Here is a 17,082-nt window from a genome sequence, read left to right as displayed (position 1 = left end):
ATTATTGAGTGAACCAGCTGATTGAGGTGTTTGTGTTTTGTCAGGGCTCTAGCCCAGGTGATGCGCCAGCCTGGTCCAGGAGAACACTCAGAAGACATTGGAGTGCATGGACAGCACTATGACAACATGCAAGCCAACAGGGTACCTGCGAACAGTCTCCGTAAGTCGGCCTCTTCCATCCAGTGTCTCATTTCATAGAGAATAGCCACTATAACAATAGTTTGATACACATTGGAAAGTACAACTAATGGTAAGATGCATAGTGTATTATGTGTAGCTCTGCAATGAATTGGGTATGGTCATGATTGAGATACAGAGATGGTATAAACAGGATGCCATCTGCAGAAGCCTGAGGGTCTGACTGCTGTGATCAGACAAATCATGCACAGTCTTTACCTCAGTACACACACACACACACACACACACAATGTTTCAAACAGCCACCACCAGTAAACCTTATCACGCAAGAGAACGTTGACATTTTTATTTTCATCAATTCTATGCTGGAGTCCTATTGGAGTGCCCAACAGTCTCCGATTGGTCTTTGTGGTTGTAGTGAGGCAGCTGTGAAATTCAAAAGGCTTTCTTCACCACCACCCTTTGCCTTCCTGGCTCGCCTGATTTAGCTGCTCCAGATAAGAGAGTTGTGAAAGAAGTCCATTTTGGAGAGTCCTGTGAGCTGCTGAAGCAATTACTCACAGCCTCAGTAATCATTTAACACACTGGGATAATTATCATCATCATCCGCCGCTGACTAACAGTAGTATAAGTCTTGCGCTGCTCTCCATCTCTTACAACTGGCTCTTTCTTTCTCATCCCTCTCTTTTTAGTCTCTCCCAAACAGGCAGGCACACATCTATACACAGACCCGCAAGAAATCACTCACTCACTCACACACACACACACACACACACACACACACACACACACACACACACACACATGGATGATGCCGGATGTATTATTTTATTATGGATTGCATGTCTCAGGCTGCCAGTTGCAATCACAAAGTCTAGGCTTTAGTCACTAATGGCAATGGACAGACTTTTCCCCATTTGCTTGTTTGAAAGTGATTGTAATGCATGCCGTCTGTTGTTGGAGAGAAGTAAAATGACATGTTTACTTGTGGTAGTGCATTTTTCATGCCGAAAAGGAGTGTCAATGTATGACATGAAAAACAAGCTGTTTGTTTGTGTGAGACGGAGAAATTGGACTTGGAGAGAATGATAATGGGAATACTAGTTTTATGTTGACGTCATAAGCATATGGCAGCAGTGTGTTTTTTGTTTGTTGTCAAAAACTGAAGTGGATGAGGCAGCTCTGGGTCAAGAGCCTCCACTTAGATTCTTGAGTGTAGCTGAATGTAGTTTCCACTGATAATTGAAGCTTGTTGCTTGTATTCACGTGAAGAGCTGGCATATTTCTCTCCCATCCCTTGGGTAGGAATTACCAAAGGGATTGGAGACCCAGTTCTGCAATCAGGTGGGCTGCATGGACACACATTGGCATTGTCTCTCCTCACAGTATTGGGAAGGATCCATACGTTTTCACACAATAGCACTGTGGATTGGAGAGGTTAGATGAGTGGAGAGGTGGGTTCTGGGTAATCTCTTCCTTTGTCAGTGGCCCTCCCACCTCCTCATAGCACAACACTATATCTCTTAGTCCATCACAACAAGTTGAAGCAACAAGGACCTCTTCAATCTCCACTGTGTTGGCACACAAAAGGGATGTGTAATTTAGTGTGACAGAGCTTTTCAGGTGTCCTTAGAAGGCCAGGGATTGGGTGAAAGCAATGTGTGTGATTCCACTAGAATTCAACACACTGTTTTTTATTGGTTTGGCATAATGTGGGCATTATGGAATCAGAAGGAGCAGTTGATCACTATTAAGGTGTGCGCTGTATTGGAACAGAGGTAGTGTTGTTTAGTTATGCTAACTGGGACCCTTATTCAATAAAGTGGGATGACAGCACAGGTTTCTTTGAGCAGCTATTCACACTAGTTCCCACACTGACTGTTCTCTTGTAAAAAGTCTCACAGGCAGAGCAGTGTCTTGCTGTTTCATGAGAAGATGTGATGGGTTATTGTATCAGTGTGAATAGCCTCACCCAGTGAGCTCCCTGTTGAAGATGTGGAGAGGCACAGGGAGGTGTGTGAGGGGAGACACCCAGGTGTTGTGCTGTTAAAGAGCTGACTCCATCTCCATGCAGGCAGAGCGGTAATAACCCAGAGAGTGGGGTGTGTGACTGTGCTGGGAGCAGGGCCATTTCATAGAGCACTGGGACTAAAAAACACTTTACATTACTTAGGTTCTCCAGTCTGAAATACCATTAAAGTGCTTAAAGTCACGAGTGCTGAGTCTGACTGGTGGCAGGCACATACTCTCAGGCAGCAACACAGTGTGTGATTGTTTTGAATGAGGTAACCCACTGTGTGCAGCTTAGTAGACAGACATCAAGTCAGGAAATTGACAGAGCCTTTTATGGTAGCATGGTATCTCAGCAAGACTATTAAGAAACCTCATCCACTAGACTAGAGAGCATAATCAGGGTTGCCATAGTGGGGTAAAAAAAATAAAAGATAAAATCAGAACAAGGGAGATAATTTAGTTCAAATAGATTTTCAAATTTGCCTCATACAGCATCAATACAATCGGAATGGAATAAAACCCTTTGGGCTGAAGCACCTGAAGAGTGTTATTCTGGTGAATGAATCTCATTATCACACATGTAAAGCAAGCACACTGCGCTAGCCGAAGCTCTCACTTAGACAGGCTATTCCACTGGATGTGAATTATGCAGGGTATCTAATCTAGTCTGAGGCTTATGTCCATACAGTGGGGCAAAAAAGTATTTAGTCAGCCACCAATTGTGCAAGTTCTCCCACTTAAAGATGAGAGAGGCCTGTAATTTTCATCATAGGTACACTTCAACTATGACAGATAAAATGAGAAAATAAAATCCATAAAATCACATTGTAGGATTTTTAATGAATTTATTTGCAAATTATGGTGGAAAAAAGTAATTGGTCAATAACAAAAGTTTATCTCAATACTTTGTTATATACCCTTTGTTGGCAATGACAGAGGTCAAATGTTTTCTGTAAGTCTTCACAAGGTTTTCACACACTGTTGCTGGTATTTTGGCCCATTCCTCCATGCAGATCTCCTCTAGAGCAGTGATGTTTTGGGGCTGTTGCTGGGCAACACAGACTTTCAACTCCCTCCAAAGATGTTCTATGGGGTTGAGATCTGGAGACTGGCTAGGCCACTCCAGGACCTTGAAATGCTTCTTACGAAGCCACTCCTTTGTTGCCCGGGCGGTGTGTTTGGGATCATTGTCATGCTGAAAGACCCAGCCACGTTTCACCTTCAATGCCCTTGCTGATGGAAGGAGGTTTTCACTCAAAATCATGACACCATTCATTCTTTCCTTTACACGGATCAGTCGTCCTGGTCCCTTTGCAGAAGAACAGCCCCAAAGCATGATGTTTCCACCCCCATGCTTCACAGTAGGTATGGTGTTCTTTGGATGCAACTCAGCATTCTTTGTCCTCCAAACACGACGAGTTGAGTTTTTACCAAAAAGTTCAATTTTGGTTTCACCTGATCATATGACATTCTCCCAATCTTCTGCTGGATCATCCAAATGCTCTCTAGCAAACTTCAGACAGGCCTGGACATGTACTGGCTTAAGCAGGGGGACACGTCTGACACTGCAGGATTTGAGTCCCTGGTGGCGTAGTGTGTTACTGATGGTAGGCTTTGTTACTTTGGTCCCAGCTCTATGCAGGTCATTCACTAGGTCCCCCCGTGTGTCTTTTATACTGATAACAAGTTCAAACAGGTGCCATTAATACAGGTAACGAGTGGAGGACAGAGGAGCCTCTTAAAGAAGAAGTTACAGGTCTGCGAGAGCCAGAAATCTTGCTTGTTTGTAGGTGGCCAAATACTTTTTTTCCACCATAATTTGCAAATAAATTCATAAAAAATCCTACAATGTGATTTTCTGGATTTTTCCCCCTCATTTTGTCTGTCATAGTTGAAGTGTACCTATGATGAAGATTACAGGCCTCTCTCATCTTTTTAAGTGGGAGAACTTGCACAATTGGTGGCTGACTAAATACTTCTTTGCCCCATGGTATATGTGACACCCCATGGCATGCATTGACTACCAATGAGGACTGTCTGTGTGTGAACTGTGTCTTGTGAGATAGTAGCGCTCTGAAGAGGTGGCAGCACAAGTAATTAGGTTAATGTGAGGCTGCATGTGTTTGAGCAACATCTCCTCCTGGGTTTTCAATCTGATGTTATATTACACAGAACACTTGCTGCATTGAGGATTCAATTGAAAGATACTCATTAGCATGGTGAAAGGCTTACTTGTGTCAATATCAAGATATCATTAAAAATAATAGTTTTTTTCCTTGGCCTTTTTATCTGCATATTGTGCTTTTTTGTAATTGTACAATATGATTTTAAGCAACCCACTGGGCAAAAACGGGTTGATTCAACATTGTTTCCAAGTAATTTCAACCCCAATATTAAAATGTAATGACATTGAATCAATGTGGAAAACTGATTGGATTTGCAAAAAGTCATCAACGTCAGGGAATTTAGTATTTTTTTCACTTAACTTTGAACCTAAATCCATTATCAGGAGGACATTTTTGGTTGATTTCATGTTGAATTCAAGTTATTTCGATAACTAACCTAGACAAAATTAGACGTTGCACTGATGTCTGTGCCCAGTGGGAAAGCTTTCTCCCATTGTTATGGCCGTAGACTTCAAGTTCATTCAAGTAATGAGGCCTTAGTTTCAAAGACAAATTTTGAAACCTTCATTAACCCTCGTCAGACCTTTAATTGATTATGAAAGAGCTGTGTTATAATTAGATCATGGCTATTCATTTTTTTCGAAGGGCTTTGACATTCACAATACAAAGTCCACTCTTTTATACAAGAAGAGACAGTGGTTTCCGGTGCTTCAGATCATGCATGCTATACAGTGCTTTCAGAAAGTATTCATGTCCCTTGACATATTCCACATTTTGTTGTGTTCCAGCCTAAATTCAAAATTGATTAAATAGATTTTTTCTCACCCATACAATACCCCATAATGACAAAAAAAAACGTGTTTTTAGACATTGTTGCAAATTGTATTTCAAGTAAAATACAGAAGCATCTCATTTACATACAGCTGAAGTCGGAGGTTTACATACACTTAGGTTGGAGTCATTAAAACTAGTTTTTCAACCACTCCACAAATTTCTTGTTAACAAGCTATAGTTTTGGTCGGTTAGGACATCTACATCTAATTTTTCCAACAATTGTTTACAGACAGATTATTTCACTTATAACTAACTGTATCACAATTCAAGTGGGTCAGAAGTTTATATACACTAAGTTGACTGTGCCTTTAAACAGCTTGGAAAATTCCAGAAAATGAATTCATAGCTTTAGAAGCTTCTGATAGGCTAATTTACATAATTTGAGTCAATTGGAGGTGTACATGTGGATGTATTTCAAGGCCTACCTTCAAACTCAGTGCCTCTTTGCTTGACATCATGAGAAAGTCAAAAGAAATCAGCCAAGACCTCAGAAACAAAATTGTAGACCTCCACAAGTCTGGTTCATCCTTGGGAGCAATTTCCAAATGCCTGAAGGTACCACATTCATCTGTACAAACAATAGTACGCAAGTATAAACACAATTGGACCATGCAGCCGTCATACCGCTCAGGAAGGAGACGTGTTCTGTCTCCTAGAGATGAACATACTTTGGTTTGAAAAGTGTATATCAATCCCAGAACAACAGCAAAGGACCTTATGAAGATGCTGGAGGAAACAGGTACAAAAGTATCTATATCCACAGTAAAACGAGTCCTATATCGACATAACCTGAAAGGCCGTTCAGCAAGGAAAAAGCCACTGCTCCAAAACCGCCATAAAAAAGCCAGACTACGGTTTGCAACTGCTCATGGGTACAAAGATCATGCTTTTTGGAGAAATGTCCTCTGGTCTGATGAAACAAAAATAGAACTGTTTGGCCATAATGACCATCTTTATGTTTTGAGGAAAAAGGGGGAGGCTTGCAGTGCGAAGAACACCATCCCAACCGTGAAGCATGGGGGTGGCAGCATCATGTTGTGGGGGTGCTTTGCTGCAGGAGGGATTGGTGCACTTCACAAAATAGATGGCATCATGAGATAGGAACATTATGTGGATGTATTGAAGCAACATCTCAAGACATCAGTCAGAAAGTTAAAGCTTGGTCACAAATGGGTCTTCCAAATGGACAATGACCCCAAGCATACTTCCAAAGTTGTGGCAAAATGGCTTAAGGACAACAAAGTCAAGATATTGGAGTGGCCATCACAAAGCCCAGACCTCAATCTTATAGAACATTTGTGGGCAGAACTGAAAAAGCGTGTGTGAGCAAGGAGGCCTACAAATCTGACTCAGTTACACCAGCTCTGTCAGGAGGAATGGGACAAAATTCACCCAACTTATTGTGGGAAGCTTGAGGAAGGCTACCTGAAACGTTTGACCCAAGTTAAACAATTTAAAGGCAATGCTAACAAATACTAATTGAGTGTATGCAAACTTCTGACCCACTGGGAATGTGATCAAATAAATAAAAGCTTAAATAAATCATTCTCTCTACTATTATTCTGACATTTCACCTTCTTAAAATAAAGTGGTGATCCTAACTGACTAAGATTAAATGTCAGGAATTGTGAAAAACTGAGTTTAAATGTATTTGTCTAAGGTGTAACGCTTGTCTTCGTCCTCCTCAGACGAGGAGTAAGAAATGTCAGACCAATGCGCAGCATGGTAGGTGTCCATATATTATTTAATACTGAACACTTGAACAAAAACGACAAACACGAACAGTCTTGAACGTTGAAGCAAAACACAGAACAGAAAATAATCACCCACGAAACACAAGTGGGAAAGGCTACCTAAGTATGATTCTCAATCAGAGACAACTAACGACACCTGCCTCTGATTGAGAACCATACCAGGCCAAACACAAAACACAACATAGAAAAGGGAACATAGACAACCCACCCAACTCACGCCCTGACCATACTAAAACAAAGACATAACAAAAGAACTAAGGTCAGAACGTGACAGTATGTTAACTTCCAACTTCAACTGTAGGTATTCACACCCCTGACACAATACATGTTGGAATTACCTTTGGCAGCGATTGCAGCTGTCAGTCTTTCTGGGTCATTCTCTAAGAACTTTGCACACCAGGATTGTACAATATTTGCACATTATTCTTTTTAATATTCTTCAAGCTCTGTCGAGTTGGTTGATCATGGCTAGACTGCAATTTTCAAGTCTTGCCATAGATTTTCAAGCCGATTAAAGTCAAAACTGTAACTAGGCCTCTAAGGAACATTCATTGTCATATTGGTAAGTAACTCCAGTGTATATTTGGCCTTGTGTTTTACGTTATTGTCTTGCTGAAAGGTGAATTTGTCTCCCCGTGTCTTTTGGAAAGCAGACTGAACCAGGTTTTCCTCTAGGACTTTGCCTGTGCTTAGTTCAATTCCATTTATTTATTTTTATCTCAAAAACTCCATTGTCTTTACCGATTACAAGCATACCCATAACATAATGCAGCCTTCACCATGCTTGAAAATATGAAGAGTGGTACTCAGTGATGTATTGGATTTCCCCCAAGCATAACATTTTGTGTTCAGGACATAAAGTACATTTTTGTGACACATTATTTGCAGTTTTACTTTAGCTCCTTAATGTGAACAGGATGCATGTTTTGGAATATTTGTATTCTGTACAGGCTTCCTTCTTTGTTATTTAGGTTAGCATTGTGGAGTAACTGAAATGTTGTTGATCCTTTCTCAGTTTTCTCTATCACAGCCATTAAACTCTGTTACTGTTATAAAGTCACACTTGGCCTCATAGTGAAATCCCTGAGCGGTTTCTTTCCTCTTCGTCAACTGAGTTTGGAAGGACACCTGTATCTTTGTAGGTCCTGGATGTATTGATACACCATACAAAGTGTGATTAATATATCAAATAAAATATGAATTTAATTCAGGCTGTAACACAATAGAACATGTATAAAGTCAAGGGGTCTGAACACATTCTGAAGGCACTGTATATGGCTCAGGTGGTTTCCATTCTGATTCCCTTATGTCACATGATGGAACTAATACATATGGTGCCAATATGCATGACATCTCCATGGAAACAAAGGTATGACGACCAAATGGCCTGTCCGTGGACTTTTGCTGTTGTAGGTAAAATAGATAGGAGCAGAAAAGTGATTCTTGTTGAATTACACTAACTTAAGATGCAGAATACATTATATCTGACTTTGAATTAATTTCCCCACAGTGGAAAAAGGACCTGATTATACACTTGCAGTTTGCTGTTACACTGTCAACTCCTATAGGATTGTGCATGCCTGTATCCATGGCAATCTCACACAATTGTGCCGACACTGATTTTCTTCTGCCCCTTACAACTTCAGATTGAACTGATAAAAATTAACTTTTATCTAGGGAAATTCCCCTGAGGAGAACTATACATATAGACATTTGAGGCACCCTTAAATATCATAATAATCATGCTTTGAGGGAAATACTAATAATGAATGAACATTCCTAATAGGCAGCATAGTTCTTCGTTTTCAACACATCAACTGTAGAATAAGCATTTCCTTGGGTTAACGCTTCCACTTTCTCCTCTTACATCTAAACCCGCCAAAGTAGAGTACGGAAATGTGTGGACAAGGTAGTATCTTTCAGAAAACGGCTGCCTGGTTGTCACAGGCATATAGTACCCTGAACATCAAGCATACTGTACCTCAAGGTATGCCTACGAGATGAGTTTTCTCCTTCAGCTGAAATGATTATTATTCACTTTAATGAATTCAGGCGTTCTTGGTGCTGCCATGTCAGGCGAATAATTAATCATTCTTTAAACAGAGACCCCTTTTTTTCTTCCGTGCCCCCTCCTGGAATAATGATCCGTTCATTACCAGCCAGCCGACATGTTGACAGGTAGGTGGTGGAAATTGGAGGTTCAGGAGCAGCTAGCGATGGGATGGGAGCTTCAGCACTGTGGCCTATGGCTGCCTCACTGATGGGTCACAGTATAGCTATTAGTAAGCTACATTTAAACCTACAGCAAAATGTCATCAGAAAAAGATGAACATGAATCCCTCCCTGTACAGTACATTAAAACAACACACCACGTTCAACAATGTATTTTAAAAGTAAGTTGTAGGTTTATCACATACTAGGCTGCCGGTCAGATACCCAATGCCCTCATGTATGACCAATGACAAGGATTTATTTTAGGACTGCCTAATGGCATTTTTTAGTAGTTCAATAACATGAGGGTTACTGCAGATACCTTAGATCACTTGTTCTGAACATCCTCACACTACTCAGGATACTCTGCTTCCATGCTGGCTGGTGATTGGGAAATGACACAGAGGGCCCTGTTGGGTGTTCTAACACATCAGAAGTAATGTAATATTAATATTAATGTCCACTGAGAATGGTCACAGCTTCAAAGGGGTCTTTCTTCACTTACCCTTTAAATAGGGTTCTTTGGTCATCTTTGCTTTGTTGGTAAGTGCTGGCAAACCCCTCTTAAGTGGTAAGTGTTTAAGTTCTCTCCCAGCTAAATGATGAATATATACATTTATAAACAGATTTAAATGTAGATGAAGCACAGCCCATGTTAGATCATGAGCATTATTAGTGCATCATTGGCATCATAGTATCCATAATCTACAATACCATAGGAAACACATCCCCCTGAAAAATATATTGCTGTTTTTGATCATACAATGCGTGTCATAGTGTTTGTGAAAATTACTGTTCTTCCTAATCTTTTGTAATTGTTACTAGGTCAGCAAAGACAGAGTTAGTTCATGTCAACAGACGACCAGACGTTTCTTGTAACAAATGGATGCTTTGGGAAAGAAATGGTCATTGTCAGAATAGAAACCCCAACAATCACAACCATGCATCTTACAACCTCAAAACCACCAGACTTTATTAGTCCAGGAGACCATGAGTTCAGGAGCAGCACTTTGAGTTCAGGAGCAGCACCATGAGTTCAGGAGCAGCACCATGAGTTCAGGAGCAGCACCATGAGTTCAGGAGCAGCACCATGAGTTCAGGAGCAGCACCATGAGTTCAGGAGCAGCACTTTGAGTTCAGGAGCAGCACTCTGAGTTCAGGAGCAGCACTTTGAGTTCAGGAGCAGCACCATGAGTTCAGGAGCAGCACCATGAGTTCAGGAGCAGCACCATGAGTTCAGGAGCAGCACCATGAGTTCAGGAGCAGCACCATGAGTTCAGGAGCAGCACCATGAGTTCAGGAGCCGCACTTTGAGTTCAGGAGCAGCACCATGAGTTCAGGAGCAGCACCATGAGTTCAGGAGCAGCACTTTGAGTTCAGGAGCAGCACCATGAGTTCAGGAGCAGCACCATGAGTTCAGGAGCAGCACTGAGTTCAGGAGCAGCACCATGAGTTCAGGAGCAGCACCATGAGTTCAGGAGCAGCACCATGAGTTCAGGAGCAGCACCATGAGTTCAGGAGCAGCACCATGAGTTCAGGAGCAGCACTTTGAGTTCAGGAGCAGCACTCTGAGTTCAGGAGCAGCACTTTGAGTTCAGGAGCAGCACCATGAGTTCAGGAGCAGCACCATGAGTTCAGGAGCAGCACCATGAGTTCAGGAGCAGCACCATGAGTTCAGGAGCAGCACCATGAGTTCAGGAGCAGCACCATGAGTTCAGGAGCCGCACTTTGAGTTCAGGAGCAGCACTTTGAGTTCAGGAGCAGCACCATGAGTTCAGGAGCAGCACTTTGAGTTCAGGAGCAGCACCATGAGTTCAGGAGCAGCACCATGAGTTCAGGAGCAGCACTGAGTTCAGGAGCAGCACCATGAGTTCAGGAGCAGCACCATGAGTTCAGGAGCAGCACCATGAGTTCAGGAGCAGCACCATGAGTTCAGGAGCAGCACTTTGAGTTCAGGAGCAGCACTTTGATTTCAGGAGGAGCACCATGAGTTCAGGAGCAGCACTTTGAGTTCAGGAGCAGCACCATGAGTTCAGGAGCAGCATAGTAATACCCAGTCGACCTTCAGTCATTGTAGTACAGTAGCATTACATCTCTACTGGGTCTGGTAGTTCTCTCTTTGTAGATAATGCCTCAGTTGTACAACAACATACCTCCCATGTTATTTACATGTTCATGCCAGCTTTGCATCTGGTTGCAACAAAATAGGTTGTGCTCTGTTTTCACACACAGAAAAATCTATCACTGTCACTTTGATGTATTTGAGGACATCAAGGTATGGCTTTCATATACGTGCGCATGCGCACGCGTGCACACACACACACACACACACACACACAAGGATCTAATTTTGTCAACTGGACATGAGAGGTAAATAATTGCACCGGCAGGAACAGCAGCACTAGCTATGTGACTGAGCCCTCTTCAGTTGGTTGGTAAGCGTTCAGGCGATTAATCCCTTTGTTCAGCTGCAGTAGTATGTGAGATTCAGGAAAACAGGGCAGCACAGATGGATTTGTAATATTAGATCAACTAGCTACAACGGACAGATATTACAATAGAACAACAAAGCCTGTTAGCATACAAAGTGTCCTTTCTCCCAATCAACAGAAAAAGCCTTCAGAAACACTTTACAAAATCCTGTACCCTGTATACAGAATATAGTCCGCTATATCCCTGAGATTATAGCCTTGAGAATACATTGTCGGGAGGACTGCATTTATTTTGACTGCACAACAGCTCCACTAAAATTGTTATTTTCTCCCTGGCGTTTTGCTTCTGTCTCTTTGACTAACTTCTGGGCAGGGGGTAGAGTAGTGTGTCTATAGGGCACAGTCATGCGCCTGTTCTCCTCCTCATCCCCTAGCCATGTCTGGCACTGCCAAGTGTACCCATGCCAGGGCTGCCTCCCTAGGATGGCCTCTATTGTAGGGGTTGTGGGTGCCTGGTTGGTCCAGAGGGAGTTCTCACACGTGTCAGCCGTCACAGATGACACAATCCTCTCAGACAGACAGGGCTTTGTTCTAGTTCCCTCTCCTCTAGTTGCCTCTCCTCTGGGTGGGTGGCTGGCTGGCGTCTAGGCTACACTCAACTTCTGTCCTGTGTGCTGCTGGGGCCATCTTGGCCACACGCACTGTCCTGTCTCTCTCCTCCAGGCCTGCCTGTATGAGCAAGGGGCACCTGTGGCCACTTGGCCTCTTTTCTCTCTAGGCAGCCGAAGAGAAGAAAGTTCTCCCTTGCTGCCAACACACACGGCCGGACGGTCTGGCAGGCCCTTTCCCCACAAGACACAGGAAACTGTATTTAAATGGGTTACTACTACCTACAACGATGAATGGAAAACAGTTACAAAACATCAGCTTTATATCCAGTTACATGCCTGTTTTTTAACAGGGCATTTTGTATCTCCTCTTCCATTTTATATCTGCCTTGCTGAATGGTTTTAGACAAAAGAATGCTGTGATCATTTTGAGACACTTTAGTTAAGCTTCCGCCTAAGGGCCAAACCTCCTTTAAAAGTACTGGTGCTGCATACCAAAACTGTAGTTCTATATCTTTGTTGGTACCTGACATGAATGATAACGCCTTGTCAAGCTCGCAGGCTGAGAAGAGAAGCTTGATACAAGGTTGAAAAGTGAGATGAGGGTTTACTCCAACTAATGGAATACAAATGAAGTTCTCTCTTGTCTAAACTAATTTATTTAATGTACCATAAGTAGCACAAGGCAATATGCAAGCACTTGGATGAGCAGATAGTGATTAGCTTTTGCATTGCTATGGGCATATTATTTATTGTGTAGAAGTCACATTTGTGTCTGTTCTATAGACGAATGAAACGCACGCTTCCATGCATGGACAACTTTGACCCAACTGGTGGCATGGAGATTACCATTATCACAAATAGTGCACACAAACCCACCATCATACAGGATTTTAAGTAGTTCACCCAGACCACAGCACCTACATCTTAATGCACAAAATAGTGAATGTGTTTTATCTATATTTAATGTTATTCTGTGCTTGTATTTTTACCTAACTGTTTACTGAATTATCCATTCATAAAGCACATACAATGGTGTCACTGTAATTAATACGTTTGACAGAATAACTGTGTTGTCCATCCAATATACTCTTAGCATAAGGGAACGTCAATTTAATTCAGTAATGCAAAAAGACAAAGCTTATACATTAGATTTACATAGTGCTGGCATATAAATTCATTAAATGTTCATTTCATGCAGGCTTTTTGTGAGTGCAGCAGAGCCTGTTCTCCCTCAGCAGATAAATAATGGGAGTATGAACTGTTGCTCATGTGGGTGTTGCCAACTGGTTAATGTATGAACTATGGAGACAGGCCATTGTAAGTTGGAGATTCCATTACTTAGTTGGCGTAGTCTAACTTGCCTCTGGAGAGAAACCTGTTCACCTAGTTTGCCAATCAAGCCATAAACACCAACATTTACAAAGTGAAGTGTCGCCCTCAATAACACTCCCGAGTCTGGAAGCGTAGGCTACATTTCAGAGGTGAGCTGATGAATGCGTATGAATTTAAGGTAATGGAAGCATGTAGAGCACAGAGAAGGAGTGAACAATGCTCTGAGAGAGGAGAAGAGAGGAGGCGTTATTGATTCTTCTGCTGCTTTTAACTCACAGTGAGCTCCACCTGTCAGATTGGATTACACAGACAATGGCTTTCCTCAGTCTGTAGGAATTCAGATACTGTTTTTATGCCATCATCTGCACCCAGATCAGTTATGTTCCATCCCTGCATATGCCTATTTTATGTAAATTACAACTGAGGAAATTCAACCTATAAAATGACCTGTCAAGTCATGATTTACCCTGGTGAGTCAAATGTTTTTCTCATCAATCTTCAAGGCCTGGCTATTAATCTCTCAGCTTGTCCAACCTTTATGAGTATAAAGAAGAAAAGCCAAGGGCTAGACACACATTTACATGGAATATAGACTTCTTCCATCAGGACAAATAAGAGTGACTGACTGACTTTCTTCTTGCGCACTGTCTAATACCCTGTAAATCCGTCTAGCAGAGGTAGGTTTCTGCGAGAGGCTCAATGTTAAATGTCACACTGACTATTCTAGACAAATTCATTTGTGAAAATCAACATCAAATACTGACAAACTGTGCAAAGTATTGAAATCACATTCATTGCAGTAGGTATATTGGAAGTATGCAAATACTGTATTAGGTTATTTTCTGTACATGCTTATTGAATCTGAAATATTTCAATGCAACAAAGCAATGCCAAAACAGCTGATGAAACTACAAGCGTGCATCAAATATGATGAAGTATTGCTAATAAATTATACTGTATATGTTATTGGAGGTCTTAGGACTAAACCTTATGCAGACTTTCACTCCCCAATTGTAAATAACCTGTGAATGAGAGTGCCCTTCCCATTGTACCATCCATCCCTTTGGGGCATCCAGCTCCCAAAATACGCTCTTGCATTTTTTATGAGTTCTTGAAAGGTATCTGTGTCTGTAGTGTTGATTCACTTAATCCTGCAACAACCTTTGAGTCTTTAACCTTACAAAAGTTTTCACAAATGTACCACTTTTTACCAGTGGCAGACAGATGGAAAGTGAATTGAAGTGGGACTCCAGTAATTTAGAAGAAATCGTGTGTAAAGAGGACCAATGCCTGGCAGATGAAATGGGATTTTATCCATTGTAAACAGACAATGGAGGGATGGATGTATTACTCCTTAAATTAGCAGCTCAATGCCAAAGTTACAGCTTGTACTTCAGATTTCCACATTTCCAGAGGTGGGGTAATTTCAGAGAACAATGATTCTTAAAAACCACTCATTGTTTTCACCTAGTCACAGAACCATACCTGACCCACTATTAGCAGGTGTAGGGAAAGAGTTGTAAAGCTTCCCTGTATATATCTTTTAATGAGGCAACACGGATCATTTCATGGTCTTTTACAAAGTAATTAGCACAGCACGGAAACATCTATTTGACCGGTGGGAAATTAGCCTCTAATTAGCCTATTTCACTATTATTATATTTTTTATTATCATGGAGAGGCTGCACCATGGCATAGTGGACTCTGAACAGCTAAAAGTTTATACTTGTTAAAAAAGTTAGAATGTTATACTTGTACCATCTTTTATTTTTCAGTGGGAGAGGAGAGTACAGTAGTCCTTTTGAAGTGGTGCTGACAGTTGTTTCATGTTTGGTTCACGCCTCCTGTCCCTGACCTTATTCTCCCACTGCCCTCCTCCCACTTTTTAACTCTTGCTACACTATCCTCTTTCATATTAATTGGACTCGCTAAGGAAAATAAACATCTTCCCTATTCTCCATTCAAAAGCATTTTCTCCTCTCTTTAAAGTACATTGTAGTTCTGTGCAATGGTCTCTTCCTCTTTAAACCCTTGTCCTTTTCCACAGAAAACACTGGAACGTTTCAACAATCATCATTCATTCATGCTGGGGTCCCTCCAGACCTCTGTTGAAAGCTCTACTACCCTGTTGTTCCTGAACCGTCTCCTGTTGGGACCACTGTGCAGCAGGAGGAATATTTTTTTCCAGGAGGCAGTGTAGTATTTCAAAAGAATTTCCAAAGTTTCTGATTATCATAGTCAGTAGCCCTCAGGGAACCTTTAGGTCCAAATCTGGTGGGCAAGTTGCTAGAGTAGTATCTATGAACTTTTCCCATTCTTCATATTTATTCCCCTGTGGATAAGCATGAAATTAAACACAAAGGATCAACTTCATAATTTATTTGTAGTAAACAGAAGTTGATTTCGAACTGCAATTTTTTTGCTGTTGATGCTGTATTTTTCTGGGGATAAATTGAGTTCAAGCCATCCATTCCTACATTTTGGTTTGGAGTATCTGAAAGATCATGCAACTTTTCTTATCATATCATTTCTTTCCTCTCCAACCAAAATTGATTAGTGCACCTGCTGTTGGCTAAAGCAGTCTTGGCCCGGCTGTCAGACTAGTCCGATTAGACATCTTTGCTTACATCGCTGCTGCCTTCAGCCTTTCGGACCTGTAGATCCAGCGATGATTGTGTTCATCATCTGGAGAAGAGAAACCTTCCAGTGGCTGCTGCTGAGTCATGAGCCAGGAAGCATGCGTAACTAAAGCTGGCATATTCATTAAGTAACTGTCTGGGAAAAATAGACTAGAAGAATCCAATCAAATTGCCTGCCAGCCAGGAAGACGAGGAGAACAAAAGCTCTGGTGACATTTCAGCGATAGCTGACATCTCTTCCCTGACGAATGGTCATTGCTACCAAGACCCTGTTTCAAATCAGAACATCTATTTCAGTCCACTTGGCATCAGTCTTTTCACCGTCAGACAGAACCATTTTAGCCTAGATTTGATTTTCTTTTTATCCATTTCTTTCACGGCTCATTGTCCACTGTCCAAAGCAGATGATAGTGTTCAGCTAAATGTGTAAATGCAAATGTATTTAGTATATTAGCTGTGGAGCTAATTAGAATGGAATATTTTGTACTAGTTGCAGCACTGAAAAACAGGGTTCCACATCCACTGACCTCCTTATCAACTAACTAACATGAAACCGAGCAAAATAGGCTCTTTGCTTTTCACACTGTGGTGTGTGTGCCTGATTAGACGTTGCATGGCAACAATAAAATGAGGTATTATAATGCAACAGTTCTTACAGATAAGACAATTTATTTGACTTAGCCTGTATTTTATCATTTCAAACATGTCTACTCTGTGATCGTCATGTCTGTATTCTCCCCTCGTACCATCAGTGCAGCAGAGAGATGCCGGTGTACAGTAGCATACAGTTAAAACAAGATGTGAGTCCTATTATGCAAACTGCTTGGTAAGATTTGGGGCATAAGTAATGGGGGATTGTATGTCCTTTTCACCTTTTTTCCTCCCAATCTACTGAAGTGTAAACTTGCCAGAGAAATCTGCTCTCAGAAAATGTTGACTTGTAAAAGGAGTCGTTAAGTTGTTAATTGGCCTCAGTGTGCCTCCGCAAATAT

General features: G+C 41.6%; 1 protein-coding gene across 1 annotated transcript in view; it reads left to right on the top strand.

Annotated features, from left to right (window-relative positions):
- The window catches only part of LOC109893393 (protein shisa-9B-like), a 39,814-nt gene that overhangs the window by 3,342 nt on the left and 19,390 nt on the right, over positions 1–17,082 (top strand). The window contains exon 2 of the mRNA XM_031827404.1: positions 45–160. Coding sequence (XP_031683264.1) covers positions 45–160 — 116 coding nt within the window. The remainder of the gene's footprint in view (positions 1–44; positions 161–17,082) is intronic.

Source organism: Oncorhynchus kisutch, linkage group LG6 (assembly GCF_002021735.2).
Source record: "Oncorhynchus kisutch isolate 150728-3 linkage group LG6, Okis_V2, whole genome shotgun sequence".
Lineage (NCBI taxonomy): Eukaryota > Metazoa > Chordata > Actinopteri > Salmoniformes > Salmonidae > Oncorhynchus > Oncorhynchus kisutch.
The sequence above is the reverse complement of the archived record's forward strand: the minus strand, read 5'-3'. Positions and strand labels throughout refer to the sequence as shown.